General features: G+C 35.6%; 3 protein-coding genes across 3 annotated transcripts in view; 2 read left to right on the forward strand and 1 right to left on the reverse strand.

Annotated features, from left to right (window-relative positions):
• CBG22707 overlaps positions 1 to 4,001 on the forward strand; it is a gene marked incomplete at both ends in the record, with an annotated part of 16,676 nt that extends 12,675 nt beyond the window's left edge. Inside the window, 2 exons of the mRNA XM_045240360.1 lie at positions 1,567 to 1,750; positions 3,671 to 4,001. Of these exons, the coding sequence (XP_045097639.1) occupies positions 1,567 to 1,750; positions 3,671 to 4,001 (515 nt within the window). The remainder of the gene's footprint in view (positions 1 to 1,566; positions 1,751 to 3,670) is intronic.
• Positions 4,002 to 4,554: 553 nt separating this feature from the next.
• On the forward strand, positions 4,555 to 8,843 carry CBG27995 (the record flags this gene model as incomplete). The annotated part of the gene is made up of 4 exons (XM_045240361.1): positions 4,555 to 4,645; positions 8,035 to 8,191; positions 8,236 to 8,313; positions 8,639 to 8,843. 4 exons carry the CDS (start codon positions 4,555 to 4,557, stop codon positions 8,841 to 8,843), a joined length of 531 nt encoding a protein of 176 aa, XP_045100543.1.
• A 2,834-nt stretch (positions 8,844 to 11,677) lies between these two features.
• Positions 11,678 to 13,343, reverse strand: CBG22705 (the record flags this gene model as incomplete). The annotated part of the gene is made up of 8 exons (XM_002645421.2): positions 11,678 to 11,835; positions 11,881 to 11,972; positions 12,020 to 12,198; positions 12,243 to 12,396; positions 12,449 to 12,667; positions 12,712 to 13,049; positions 13,093 to 13,209; positions 13,251 to 13,343. The coding sequence occupies 8 exons, from the start codon at positions 13,341 to 13,343 to the stop codon at positions 11,678 to 11,680; spliced, it is 1,350 nt and encodes a 449-aa protein (XP_002645467.2).
• Between the last annotated feature and the right edge of the window lie 1,714 nt (positions 13,344 to 15,057).

The following is a 15,057-nucleotide window of genomic DNA, read 5'->3' on the forward strand; positions in this document are numbered from 1 at the left end:
ATGTCCAAAAACGCAATTTTCGGTAATATTGAGTATTTTCAGAAGTCTGGAGCTCGGTTGTGAAGTTTCCGATCGCTTTGAAAACTTCGTAGGATAGAAAACAGACCTAGATTGAAAACTTGAATTTACAAAGTTTTTTTAAAATTCACAGTTGTTCAGCTATTTGTCAATTTATGAGAGACACGTCTTTTCACGTTATTGCACAAAATATTTGTAAAATGGATGTCTCTCAGGAATCGTCAAATGACTGAAAGACTAAGAATATTCGAAAATTTCTGTAAATGCCAAGTTTTTGATCTAGGTCTGTTTTCTATCCTCTAAAATTTTCAAGCGATGTGAAACTTGACGGCCGAGCTCCGGACTCCTGAAAATGATCGGTATCGCCGGAAATTAACTGAAAAATAAGATTTTGTATCCTATTGAGGAGTACTGTAACTGTCGTTTTTGACTCCAAGAAAAAAAACTTCTCAAACTCCAAAAAACGTCAGTACATAATTTCGAACTGATTTTTGATTTCAGAAGTTCTAAAGAAAACTAGAAAAATGCAATTTTAGAAGTAAGAAAACCTATAATTTATAAAATAGTGGTTCTCCCGTTTTGTTTATTACTCTCACTATTCTCAACGTTTTCCATCCGTGCTCTCAAAATCATTGCATTCTGTTCGCTCTTCTTGAACTTGTTTCTGCTTATCTAAAATTTCCAAATGCAATCGGTGACTGTCGAAATCATTCACGACTCTTCTAAAAACTAGGCTGCCAATCGGTTATCAACCATTGACATCATAGCTTCTCTTGAGACGCTATCTGAAGTTTTGTTGACGTCTGCCAATTTGTAATCATCCACTTGACAATTGGGGCTCTCATCATTTAACTTCCTTCTCTCTTTTAACGCCTACTACCAATCCTCTTGAGATTGTTGATGAGGTAGTAAGATGTCTAGATATAGAAAAAAGTGGAAAAAAAAGAAAGAGCTCAGTCGGCAATTATTCGTTGTCATAGCAAACGGCCCTGGGGAGCTCTTCCGCGGAGCTCAATGAAGACAACAACAACGACGAGAGATTCGCCACTTCCGGATGTTAGAACTATCCTCTTCTCACCTACTAATTATCATGTTGACGTCAGAGTCCTAAGAAAACAGACTCACCACCTATTTGACATTTTTGGATGTATATGTACATGCTTATACACAGGCGCACGCAGATTTTTCGACGTGTGTCCCGCCCCGGATGTATAACAAACCTAATCAAAAAGTTCCTCCGTCCTCTCCTACAACGAATGTTTTTCAATAGGTGATCCTTGTGGATTTTGTTCCGTCATTATTTTTTTATTCCTTCTTTTTTTCTATTCGTGCGTACGCAGTTTTCATTAAATCATATTCCATCTGTTTCATAGGGTTCTATTTCTGATAGGGGTTTTCTGGGGATGGCTAGACGTTTAGGGCACGCGCGGTGATTGCTAAATTAAGAAATAAGAAAGGGGAATCGGTTCGGTGTGAAAATAAAAATCTAAAACTAAAAAACTAAATAACATTTAGAGCAAAAAGTTCTAATACCTTCTCATTTTTAAGAGCGCGACGAAGAAGGACTTCTTTTCACCGAAGAAGGGGCCGCTCTCCTAATCAACTCTTCGCCAGCTATGCGTAGTTCGGGAAGTGTGAACGTTGATCCAATCGATCTGTTCAAAATACGAAGTTGGCTGGATAATATGAAGCAGATGGTTGCTACGGATGCTCCTCAGGAGAAACCATATGAGTGAGTAGGAAAAAAAACTGAATTTAGAAAAAAATAATGTCAAAAGCAGAGTGGGCGTTTCTAATACCTGAATGGCAATAAAATAGTTCTAAGAATTACAGTAGTGATCAACAAGATACGCAAAAACGTATTTTCAGTTGATTTTGACCATTTCCAGAACACTGAAGGTTGATTGTCAAGTTTTTAAATTGAAAACTTTGCATTCGCATTATCTTTGGCAAGTTCATGGTTATTCAGATATTTCCCGATTTTTGAAAAAGACTCAGTACCAAAACGGGCCAAGAGCGGATGTCTTCCAGAAATAGGCAAATAGCTGAAAGATTTAGAATTTTCAAAAAAACCCTGGAATGCAAAGTTTTCAATCTAGGTCGGTTTCACACTTTAAAATATTTTCAGAGAGAATTTGACAGCCGAGATCCAGACTACTGAAAATGGTAAAAATGGCCGAAAATCAAACAGTTTTTGTATATTTTATTGACCGGTACTGTAAATCTTTGGGGAGTTATTCGTCCGCGTTTTCCAGATTCGGACCTATTCTAAATCTAGAATGGTACACTGTAGGCTAATTATCTAATAAAAAACAGTAATTCTCTCATTTCGATTTCATTAAGATTTCCAGCGCGTTTCATGTGCTGCCTAATTGCTTTCTATTTCCCTTTAAAATGATCTTGTCTTTCTCTCAAAAAGCTTTTTGTATTCCCATTTCATAAAGCGAAATGAGATCTAACAATAAAGACTTTATAGGATTCCGTGGGCGTAAAATATTTTTTCCTCAGCCTACAGTCGTCCTGACGATGATTACATAGTATTATCGCATTACAAAGAGTTCCCATTTTCGTTTTATCTCGAGAAACAGAAGAAAACTCTGTTTGATGAGATAATGGTATATGAGATCTGAATTTTCTGAAAAACGAACAGCGAGTCTATTGAAAAAAAAAACAAAATTTACGGAACCTTTTTTCGAGGAGTCCAGTTATTCAAAAAAAAGTTTGAGGGAATGTCTGTATTTGAACAGTTAAGGGCATTCATTTTCCGATTTCAAGAGGATACTGTAATTTCATAGATCATTGAATCAAAACTGAAAAGAGCGCAGAAACGAACTTAGCAGTGCCTGAAGAAATGTCCTGTAAGCCAACTTTTCGAGGATTTCTCCAAAAATCAGATAAAGTATTATTGAAAATTTGAAGAAACTTTTCATTTTTGTGAGCTGCGAATATTAACGAGCTTTGATTCCTATTGGTCAGGAGGACAGGTCTATCTGACTCGACTGAAAAGATTAGTACACAATCTTTTTTGAGCCAATTCTTACAGTATGCTCCTAGAATTGCGAAATAATGCTCGTAGTTTTTTCGACTAATAAAGAGCACACAAAACTCGTAGTTCTTTGTTTCTAACCATTCGAAGAAGTCTATATACTTGCCGAAGTCGATCAAGTCTCCATCTAATAGCTGCCATCTTTTGTGTCGCTGTGCTGACTACAGGCAATTTTCGCATTATGCGAAACTGCAATGTTGGCTCTTTTTCGACAATCTTTCGACATTTACATGACCGATCGATTTTCTTTACTGATTATTTCTCAAATTTTTGTAAGCTCGAAACTTCCTATTTCTAGAGATCTTAGTTCCCTAAACGTCTTATTAATAGCCATTGTTTTTGGCTAATAATAACAGCAAAACTATAAAAAATTGGGATTTTGTTTATACGAAGTTTATAGTTCTATGCTATGTTTTTTTGAAAATCTCGTTAATAGGTGTTTAAAACTTGAAAAATTGAAAAATTGAAAATCAAAAAATGGCGTGAGAAAAATAAAATTCAAAGTTTAAGAAAACTTTAAGATAATTATAATTGTGCCAGCGCCCACGCACCACACTGCTTGACATGTTAACATGAGTCTAACAATTTCATCTCGCGCATTTTTAGACCATCCACTCGCCCGGGTAGCAAGCTTCGAAGATCTGGAAGTGGAAAAAGTGTGCACACTGTTGCCACATTCCCTGCCACTCTTGGAACAGGAATGAGCCCTGCTGCTCAGATGCTCTCTGATTTGCCAATGCCCACGTATGAGGATATACACGGCGTGCCCTCATCAACATCAGGAGTGACGGTCACAGCTTCCCGTAACAATACGGAGACTGGAATCACGACAGAAAATACGACAGACGATAACGTTTCGACGAGTTCTTCATCCGGAAGTCAGAAGAAAAAGAAGAGACGTTTCGGAATCTTTAGTAACTGGTTCAGCAAAAAATAAATAATTATGCCGCAAACTCCATGCGTATCGAAATTTGACTGTAATTGACTGTGTCCTTCCTCGCCCAGTTTTCTCAACAAACTCTCTTCCAACTAGTCATTTTCTTTTCACACACGACTGCAATTTTTTCTTTCTTCGTCTGTTTTTTCTTCCTCTACAATTTTCCACTTTTCCTTCATTCCACATATTTTTCCATTGTCCAAAAACAACACTGAAAATTCCAAGCGGTATTATTTTTTCTTACAGTTCTCTGTCTCAGTCTCTCTCTTTTTTACTACTAGCCACGACGTGTTTTATGTTGTGATTGCCAAAAAGTGTTTCAAAGTCAATCTCGTCCCAATTTTTTTTATCTATCTGTGTCGATTTATCTGTGAGGCTAGTTTCTGAATTCAAGTCTGAAATCTAAGTCATTACTCGTCCCCAAAGCTATATATTAGCACCTTCCTGTCCCGATTCAATCATGTATTTTTATTTCTTGATGATATGAACTTGATTAATTATAATTGTTGCAATTCAGAGGGTAGAAAACGAAAAAAATCGGAAAGTTGGAAAGATGGTGCTCCAAGAGTTAGTGACATATGTCACCAAACCAATCGAACAGGCTGTCACTCATGTTCTGTGCTGTGATCTGTCTGCACCATGTGGTAAGTTTGTGGAATAAAAGGAAGGAAAATACAGGCGAATAACAAATGTTTCAGACTACAAAATTAATTTAAGGGTTTTCAAATAGTTGTTTTTCTAATAGAACTATACTTGTGGAAAAAATGGCCGGCCCGCGGGCCGGGCTGAGATTTTTCTGAAAGCGGGTTGGGCCGGGCCGGAAAAAATTACACACGGCCGGCCCGCTTTTTGAAAATTTCGAAATTTTAGAGCAAATCATCATTTTTCAAGATGGCTTTTTTCTTTAATAAACAAAAATCCGCACTAGAGGACAATTCTGTCAAAAAAAAACTGTTTTGAGGTCGTTTTTAGAAAAAAATTCATCCTTGGCTTGATGAAGTTTGATTTTTTTTTGCTAAAAATTCAATTAAATTTACTTTTTCGGATTATTGTATGCATTTGGATTAATATTTTTGCTATTAAAAATATATTGGCACATTTGAAAAGTAACATTTTCGAAAAGTTGTCCTAGGCGGGCCGAACGGGCCGGGCTGGGCTGGCCCGTCGGCCATCCACGTGTATGAATAGAATAGAACCCGAGATTGTGAAAGTTCAAAAAAGATGTATTGAGAAAATCAAAAATTTGAACTTTTCGAATATCAAATTGTGTTTTATCAGAAATATTTTATTTGAAAAAATGAAATAATTCCCAAGAATAACTTTTCATTTACGTATGTTATCATGGTGGAGTAAAGTCTCTGAACAAAGACAAAACCGTCATTTTAAGACACGTTCTCTGTAGAACTCAACTTCAAGCCTATTGTCCACAGTACAGAAAAATTCAAACTTGTTTTTCGGAGTTGATAATATTTGTATTGAAGGTCGGGACACTTCTAAGTTAAAAAAAATGTACATTTGGTTTAGACCCACCCAATACGGTCCAAACGGTGGTCAACTATGGTCAAAAAACGAAACATTTTCCCGTTGGAGATAATAAGTAGATTTAATTTGGAATAGTTTATACTTGCTATTCTAAGCATTTGTTGTGTTGAAACAGAAATTCTAGCTCATTTCCTTTCAGCTAAAAATTTCGATTTTTTTTTCCAATTTTGATAAAAATTACTGAAAATCTGTTGTCGTGAAAAATTTTGACATCATTTCTATAAAGATAACACCAGATTCAGATCCGACAAAAAAAACACTAGATAATATTTATTTGAGTTAGAATATTCTGGGTCTTAAGCCCCTACTATATCTCATACAAATTTGATCAAAATTGGAGAGGGTCGATTTTGGACAAATTTTAGTTGCCATGTGCACTTTTTGGCCTAAAACTAGCTTAAGACCCACGATGTTCTAACTCAAATAAAAACTTTCTAGGGTTATTTTTTGTGCCGGATTTAAATCTGGTGTTATTTTTTTGGAAATAATGTCAAAATTTTTTACGACGACAGATTTTAAATAATTTTTTTTCAAAATTGGAACAAAACTCAAAATTTTCAACTGAAAGGAAATGAGCTAGAATTTTAGTTTCAACACAAAAAGTGCTCAAAATAGAAAGTACAAACTATTCCAAATTAAATCTACTCATTATCTCCAACGGGAAAGTTTTTAATTTTTTTGACCATACCCCGTCACCGTTTGGAACGTACTGGGTGGGTCCGAACCAAATGTACATTTTTTAACTTAGAAGTGTCCCGACCTTCAATACATATAATATCAACTCCGAAAAACAAGTTTGAATTTGTATGTACAGCACTGTTTTCGGTTCTGGCAGAGAATGCGTCTTAATCTTACATTTCTCACTACCTGTGGAAAATATCCAAAAGCAGTCAACTCATGAAATGTTGATTACAATATTAACAATGTTTTGTCAATAAAAATTTTTTTGATATCTTTCACAAAAGTTGGAATATATTGGGCGAAACTTGAAAGTTATAGGAATAATTCTATTAGCATCTGCGTTGCGTTTTCGAAGCTTATTTTCTGTTACTATGAAAAACAAAACTATGGCTTAATAGTGAAAATTTTAATTTTTCTATGTTGTGATCAAATCTACCATCGAGGTTCGGTCTTACCAGCGGTTCCGAATTTTACTGTATCGATAGATTATCAATATTGATAAACAAAAAACGCAATTTCTCTTTTTTGGTGATATAATATTTGTGTCGAAATATTTGAAACTTTGAGAGTCGCAAATTTTTTAAAGACACATCCTCTGTTTTAAGACACATTCCTTTTGTTAAGACACAACACACCTGCAAAAATATGGTCGTGTGGTGTCTAAAAATTTTTTTCGAAGGGTTTTTTTATTCGAATTTTTATCGCCTTCGTGCATTTCCGAAGCACCATAAAAACTGCAAAAATTGCTTCCAAGTTCATTTTCAGTGAAAAAATACGAGCTCCAGAAAAGCATGAAGGCGATGATATGGCCGTTCAACGTTCAGCGGACCCAGGATGTTTCAACAAAAGCAAACATTTTCGGGTGTATTTTTTGACGTAAAATCTAAATTCGCTGTTTAATTTTATAAAACATTTCCAGGATGGGCATTTTTTGGTCCAAAAATAGTTTTTTTTTGCAATAAACTGAATACTTCTCAGGAAGACGAAAGAATAGTGACAATGCAAAAAATTAAGTATAGTGACAATACAGAAAATGTTCAAAATTGTTCCCAAAAACGTTCTACGTTAAGATCAGATAATTTTTTTATTTGTGAAAAAAAAATTTTTAGACACCCCACGGCCATATTTTTGCAGGTGTGGGACAAGTCGGGACAAACTATATTTCATATACCTGAGAAGTCCATAAACATGCAATATATAAAAAATCAGCTAGAAAAAACAAGTTTGATTTTTTCTGTACAGTGGATAAAAAGCCTGAAGTTGAGTTCTGTAGAGAACGCGTATTAACATTTAGTTTTGTGATGATTTTTAGCATTAATTTCTGAGCCGCTTTTTAGCATGAAAATCTGCTTTAAGTCCAAAAATATACAACCAATTTTCAACAATAATAATAAAAAATAGCCGAAAGGCTTGATAAACAAACAAATATATTCCAAATCTTAATGAATTTCAAAAATAGAGCAAAAGTGAGTTTAACGGAATTAGTAATTTTGAAAATTCTAGTAAATTATAGAATTTCCGACCTGATATTCAAACCTAAGCTTTTCGCTATGAAATTCTAACTGGGTTTCCAGAAAGAAAAGTCAGTAAGTTCAAAAATTCCAGAAATTTTGAAATTTCAAAATTTTGATCTTTGAAATTGTGGAATGTTGAAAACTTTAAAAATTGGGAATATCTAGAGATTCCGAAAATTCTGGTCCGCCCGCCTTTGTAGGACCAGTTCTTATGACAACTATTAATTTAAAGTGCTCAAAATTAGTAAACTACTTTAAACAAAACATATATACAAACATTTTTATTCTCTTTATAGAGTGCCACATCGACAAGAATGTCATCTTTTTGGAAGCAGATAGGGATATCGTAGTAATGGATCGACTGACACATGTTCCACCGCCGTGCCCAGCTTCAATTGTGGTGTCAAGACTAGGTCCAATCCCTGAAGAACCCGATCTGGAAGGCGACGATTGGTTAGTTTGCTGATTTCATTTCTCATCATTATTTTTGATTACAGCAATTTCTACGAGATCCTCAAAGATCAGAAAATGATCGATGCTGCGCCAGTTTGTAAGACCTGGTTCGATTATCAAAGGTAAGCTTGGAGGACAATTATGGTTTCATAAATTATTTTAAAAAACGATCAAATCTTCATAAATTTTATCAAAAACTGGGAATAACTTCTTGTCGGGAAAAATATATTTTACCATAATTATTATGAGCGAGGCTGTCGAAAACAAGACCGTGGCCCGGGCGGCGGGAAGGTAGCCTTAGACCAAACCGCCCGTTTTTCCGCTACGGGGCCTGCTTCCAATACCTTTCATCATGGTTAATTGGAGCATGAAAGTTTCAATTCAATAAATGTTTGAAAAACACGATTTCGCTAAAAATCAAAATTTGTGAAAATAATAGTTTTTCAGGGAAGCTTTGCGAATCATGTTCGCAAGAGAAAAAGTTCGACTGGAGAAGTTTTTCGAGCCAAGAGTCGTCAGATGGCGCAACTATTTGACGGCTTTCCGACTCACACTGGGAATCAAAACTCGCAAGGTCTCGGAGAAGGAGGACTTGAAGAAGTTGACAATGATAACTGAGAAATCCAACAAATCAGTGATGGCTGAAGTATGAAGTCTCACTCCTTTTTTTATTATTTTCCCTTCCCTACCCCATTTCTCGGCATATGTTTTCAGTTTCATCGACAAAAAGGTTGTAAGAACAGAGGTATTGAGAGTTGACCAAAAATACAATTCCTCTTTTCTTATTTTCCTTCTGCGCTGTTTCTCCTTTTTTCTATTAACCAATTTTACCGATAACTGAACACATTTGTTGTATGCAAAACTAATTATAGTCTTCATAGTGACATCTGTGAATGTAATGTCTGTTGTCACCGAAAAAACCTATGTAGCTGTTTGTCAAGGTGACATCAGATATAAGATTTACTTTATTTTATTATACATCTACCCTTTTTTGTATTTTATCCTATTTTCTTTCTTGACTTTTAACATTTCAGATTCCCTATTCTCCTTTTTTCATCCTATACCTTTCTTCTTTTTTAAAAAAAAACCCCGTCTTGCTAATTTTCACTCGATTTCTCTCTATCTCTTTCTCTTTTCTCCTAATTTTTAATCGTCTTTTGAAACTCTACTTTCGAAAAACTAGATCACCTAATTTTTCATGATCTCTATTTTTTGTACTATTTCACTGTCCTTTTCCTCGTCTAAGCTTATTTTGCCACAAATTATCAGCATTATATTTTTGATGACTTCTCAGAAAAAAACCCAAAAACTCAAAAACATTTCCCTGCTCTCTCTTAAACATGGCCAAAGGGGCCTCAAGTATATGTCTTCTCTGATTTCCGTGCATTCCTTTTTAATCCCACAAAATTATTCAACCTGTTACCTTACATTTAAATTCTTCATTCGAATAACTTCCACAGTTTTTGAGTAATTGTGAATATTGAATTGGAGATAATTGTCGTGTCAATTGTATTTTTGAATATATATGTTTTCTTCATTTACTCATTTGGTCGTGAACTTTTTGGTCTAGAAAAATACTTTGGGGAACTATTAAATAATTAGAATTATTGTATTTCACATATTTGTGAGATGTTTTTTGTGCATGATAGTTTAAAGACTGAAAACAGGTGAGGTACTTATGCTAAAAGTTTGTTTGGAAAACACCACTTTGGCTTTGGAAATTTCGACACCGTGGAAATTTCGACCCACCCATATATTCTGCCCCATGCATTCCTATTCCCAGGGCCCCACGACCCATGTATTCGGCACCCATGGAAGACTTCAAAAATGGCTCCAGGAAGTTTTATAGGAATACGATTCGCAGCTGAGTCGTTTTGCAGCTCGGACGTTTTGCAGCCAGACGTTTCGCAGCGCGCGTTGTGCAGCTAGGGCGTTTTGCAGCCGCTGCATTTTGCAGGTGGGACGTTTCGCAGCCGCTATTGTCTCAAATCAGGAAATCTAAGGCTTAAAGGAACTTTTTCTTGTATTTTCTTGCTTAATTATATGTAATTTTTAATTCTCAACAGTGTTTGGGGAAGAAATACACAAATTTAGAAAAAATAACGGAAAAAATAACACAAAAATGTGATAAAATGTATTTCTGATAGTTATTAAAAAATGGCTCCCGGACATTTCGCAACCGGACATTTCGCAGCCAGACATTTTGCAGCCTCTGATAACGTCAGAAAATCAGAATTCCAAGTTCTTCGGTTTTGAAAACAGTATATTTTAATGTCAGAAATTGAATTTTCGAAGAATTCGGCTGACAAAATCAAATTTCAGCTGAAAAAATAGCAAGCAAGTATTCAATCAATTGAAAAATGCTCAATCTTCATTGTTATTCAAAATTTCTTTTTAAAATATAAGATTTTAGAAAGTTGGAACTCTAGAAGAAAAAAAAAAGAAATTCTAAAAAATATCATAACAGTGACGATTAAGCAGTTTTCCATTGATTGAATACTTGTTTGCCATTTTTTCAGCTGAAATTTGTTTTTTTTTCAGCCGAATTCTTCAAAAATTCAATTTCTGACATTAAAATATACTTTTTTCACAACCGAAGAACTTGGAATTCTGATTTTCTGACGTTATCAGGGGCTGCGAAATGTCTGGCTGCAAAATGTCTAGCTGCGAAATGTCTGGCTGCGAAAGGTCTGTTTGCGAAATGTCCGGCTACGAAATGTCGCGGCTGCGAAACGTCCGGTTGCGAAATGTCCGGGAGCCTTAAAAAATTGGTATATCAAAGTTAATGAAAACTATTGAGAATGAAGAATAACAAATAATTAAGTAAGAAAATACAAGAAAAAAGATACTTTAAGCCTTGCAATGTTAGATTCTTTGATTCAAGGCAATAGCGGCTGCGAAACGACCTAGCTGCGAAACGTCCGAGCTGCAAAACGACTTAGCTGCGAATCGTCTCAAACCGTCCCGGAGCCTCAAAAATAACTAAATTTTTCAAATAAGCGTTTTCTGATAAAAACATTTTTCGAAAATGTTTCCCAACCTTTTCAAGTGGTGTTCTATCAGAAAAATCATAATACTTGACACTATTTTCTTAGTTTAAAACATATTCATTTGCCTATATCATCACGCTAGCTTAATGGCCCAGAGCCAAGAATATTGATTGGGACGAAAAAGTAAAATCTGTAACTCGGCAGATTGGTGCTCAACTCTTTGGTTTTTATCAAGTTTTTAAAGTTGTGTTCGTTAAAAATCTGCTTTTTTATTTAAATCAACATTACCGTTTTGAGTGAAAAAGCTCTGAAGTTATTGTTCGAAGTGGCTTAATTTCACATTCGCATGGTACCACTAAAAATTAAACAGAACATATAACTTTATTACAGTAAACACAGATTTATTTACAAACTGATGAGAACGTTGTTAGTAGTAAGAGTGGTATGAAAAGAGATTCAATGTACAAAGATTGGTTGAAAATTATAAATACAGTATTTATATTTGCGTGGCTCCGTTACTTGATGGTCCTTCGCCATCAGTAGCATTATGGTTCACAATCGTTAAAGATTTCTTTTGGCGAGTTCCTGTTTCACGATTAGCAGTTACAAGAATTCCCCGGACATTTGGATCAGCATGAACGAATGGGCTTGCAGCTGTAATATAAGAATAGAACCATCGCTAATCAGATGAAAGTCTACCGTTCTCGCCAACATTGTTAGGATCATGAAAAGACTCCATACTTAGGTAATCTCTGTTTCCGATTCCGAAACCTCCCGCAGGTACCATCACACTGAAAGAAACTAATGATTTTTTCTATGAAAATCTGAAAATCTCTACCTGCTACTTCTCCGACTGAAGACAATTTTTCGACAGAATGGAAACTTGTAGACTACTCTTTGTAGGCATACACAATTATTCACAAACGCTCTGGTATATTCACGACTCGCCACACAAAATACATAGAAATTGAGACAGTGGTTAAGCACTTCTAAAGTGTTTGAGCAATGACGATAGAGCTGGAAAAAAGAGTATTATTTTACAGCGCTGACCTATGGCTTACCTGAAATTTGAAATTGTGCTCCATAGCCTCGTTTTGCAGAATCATAACGACAATTTGAGGAATGTTTCCAACAACGAATATGAAACATATGACGGCCATAAGAATAGTTAGTCGGCCCTCAGTGAAACTTCTGAGGAAATATGATTCTTCTCGTCTGCAAAAAAACACCAAAAATTAGGAAATCTGATCAAATTGGGCTACAATACCTGACGGCTGGCGGTAAACTAGCATCAGAATCTGTTACCATCCCACTTGAGGAGTTGTTCTGCGGAGATGACCTTCTGACAAGTCGATTTCTTCGCTCATCGTTCTGTTTCAGCCGTTTTGCAATAACAACATTCAACGCTGTCATTATAATAACAATAGCAACTCGAACACATTCTCTAGCTAGCTTGTAATAGTTGTAAATTGACCAATACGGTTCTCTGAAACGGTTTCAATTTTTTTAGAACTTTTCACATGCTCTTACTGGCACAGAATTTCAATATTGTTAACCATTACATACTCCCCAGAATCATTTCTTCTCATGGTCCGTTGAAGTGCCATAGGCAGGTGGATACAGAATGAAACTCCTAACAGAATAGCAATCTTCCGACGTGCTTGTTTTCTGGGGTTTGAGGACGGGCGGTGATGAGGTCTAGATATCAGACAATATCTTTCAATAGTGAGACAGAATGCACAATATAGGCCGGCGATCAAAAATGTGTTAATCACTGGAGCTTCAATATAAGTTGTGAAGAACATAATAGGAGCAATGCTAGAAAATCGGATTAAACCGAAATGATTGAGTATCATAGTAAGAGCAATCTGAAATTATTTAATTAGTTTTTATTTGAACTCCTAAGTTTACCAAATCGAAATATGCCAAAGCGCGTATGTACATAAAAGGAACAGTTTGTAATGTACCACTTTGAAGAGTTCGAATATTAAGAACATTTCCAATTACTCCAAGTATACAACAGAACACCTAAAATCAAAAATGAATGTTTATTGAAATCTCAGCTGTACCTGTATAGAAGTAAACCACTCTTTAACCGTCTTGAGCTCGGCTGCAAGTGCCAAAGTCTCATTGACACTGACCTCCTTGCAGAATGATTCCATACTGAGCACAATTTGAAGCTGAAAAAAATCTCTCTGTGATACTCGAACCTCCGAAAAAATGGGGTCATGATGATCCTTGTGGAACTCTGACAAAAAACATAATGGGAAAGTGGCGTCATAATAGAATTAAGCGAGGGGGGAAAGGGCAAATATTTGAAATGCAAATTTTTTCTACGCTGGCCGCTTTTTCATATTTCTAACCTAGAAAGGCAAAAAATGTGTTGGTCGAATTTCAAATTTGTGTCTACCACAACAGCAAATACGCCAATTGTTTGCCTTCCTTCAGAATACCGCCGTTAGAGACGGAAGACGTCAAAGAAGAGTGAATTATAGAGTTTCGGTGGCTCGGTTGAAAATCCCGTGAACTCATATGGCTTTGTTTTCTCTTTTTAATCTTTTCTCAGATCTCATGAAAAAAAGAAGTCACGTTAGAAAACAAAAATCGGTGGCCGCGTTTAAAGAGAAAAAAAATAGAGTAAGCTCTTTTCTGCCAGAAATGGGTTTCGAAAAATGAAATATGATAACCACTCTTGACTTACGGCTCTTAGAACGTGCATTCTTTTTTGAAGATAATTTCCACCACTCGGTAGAGTAGTAGTCTCAAGTATCACATATGTAGGAGGGTAGCCATGATATAATGCAACGTGCACAAATTTGGATAGATATGATTCCGTTCATGCGGAGAATCACATGAGAAAATAATGAGGGATATGGTCCCAAATACACAAAATAGCTTATAATGAGCTGTGGAAATAAGTCATGTGGAAGTTGAAAAGGAACTTCGATGCCAAAATAATTATATGAAGCTGGTTTGATGGTGAGCAAATCTGACAACGTGCAAAGTAACGTGCTAAAAATGTGATTGACACCCAGGTTGGCTTGAGAAGGCCGATCAGAAAGCAATACGTGTGATCCACTAATAGAATGTTCGTGACATTTCGACAAGCGGTTTATTAGTGAACAACGTTTAAATATCTTTCACAAGAAACAAGATAATTTATTTCAAAGTTGACGGCTCGGGTGGGATTTGTTCAGAGGAAATACGGTATCTCACAAAGTTAGAAAACTCGTTTCAAATATCTGGACAAAGTAAAGGTAAAGATTGACATCAATATCTCCAGAAAAACAATGTAAAATACAATCATTTTCTGGATTTCGTCAAGTTCCACATTTCCCTTTTTCACAAAAATCGGAAGTTTTGATTTGGTATAAGCTGCGAGACACAAAAGTGGTTTGTTCGTTGTCAGTATAAAGAATTTCCGAAATTGAAAAAAAAAGAACCAATGATATTAAAATAGTAATAAATTGAATAATTCAGTCACTATATCGTAAACGCAATCATAGAAAGTCACAATATACTTGCTCTTTGAGCTTAATTATCTCAATTTCTATGAGAAATATCAAAAGTGTGTCAACTAATAAAAGTTTGGTGACATTATGACAAACATTTACCTAATTGACAGATTTCGATAACCTCTTCTAGAATTGAGATTTTTGAGCTTGAAGTTTCGGTGGCACTCTATTAGAGTGCGATTGTTTGAGCTTTTCATAAACTCAAACGACTACCATGATTTACTGGATTCATTCAACAAGTGAAAAACTCGCATAACACCATTGTGCTCATCTACAAGTCACCGCCGCCTCATTCCCAATATGTTAAGAATCTCCATGTAAACAGATTCTAGAAAACAGTAAATGCATCGCCACGAAAACG

This window comes from Caenorhabditis briggsae (assembly GCF_000004555.2).
Source record: "Caenorhabditis briggsae complete genome, chrX, whole genome shotgun sequence".
NCBI classification, from domain to species: domain Eukaryota; kingdom Metazoa; phylum Nematoda; class Chromadorea; order Rhabditida; family Rhabditidae; genus Caenorhabditis; species Caenorhabditis briggsae.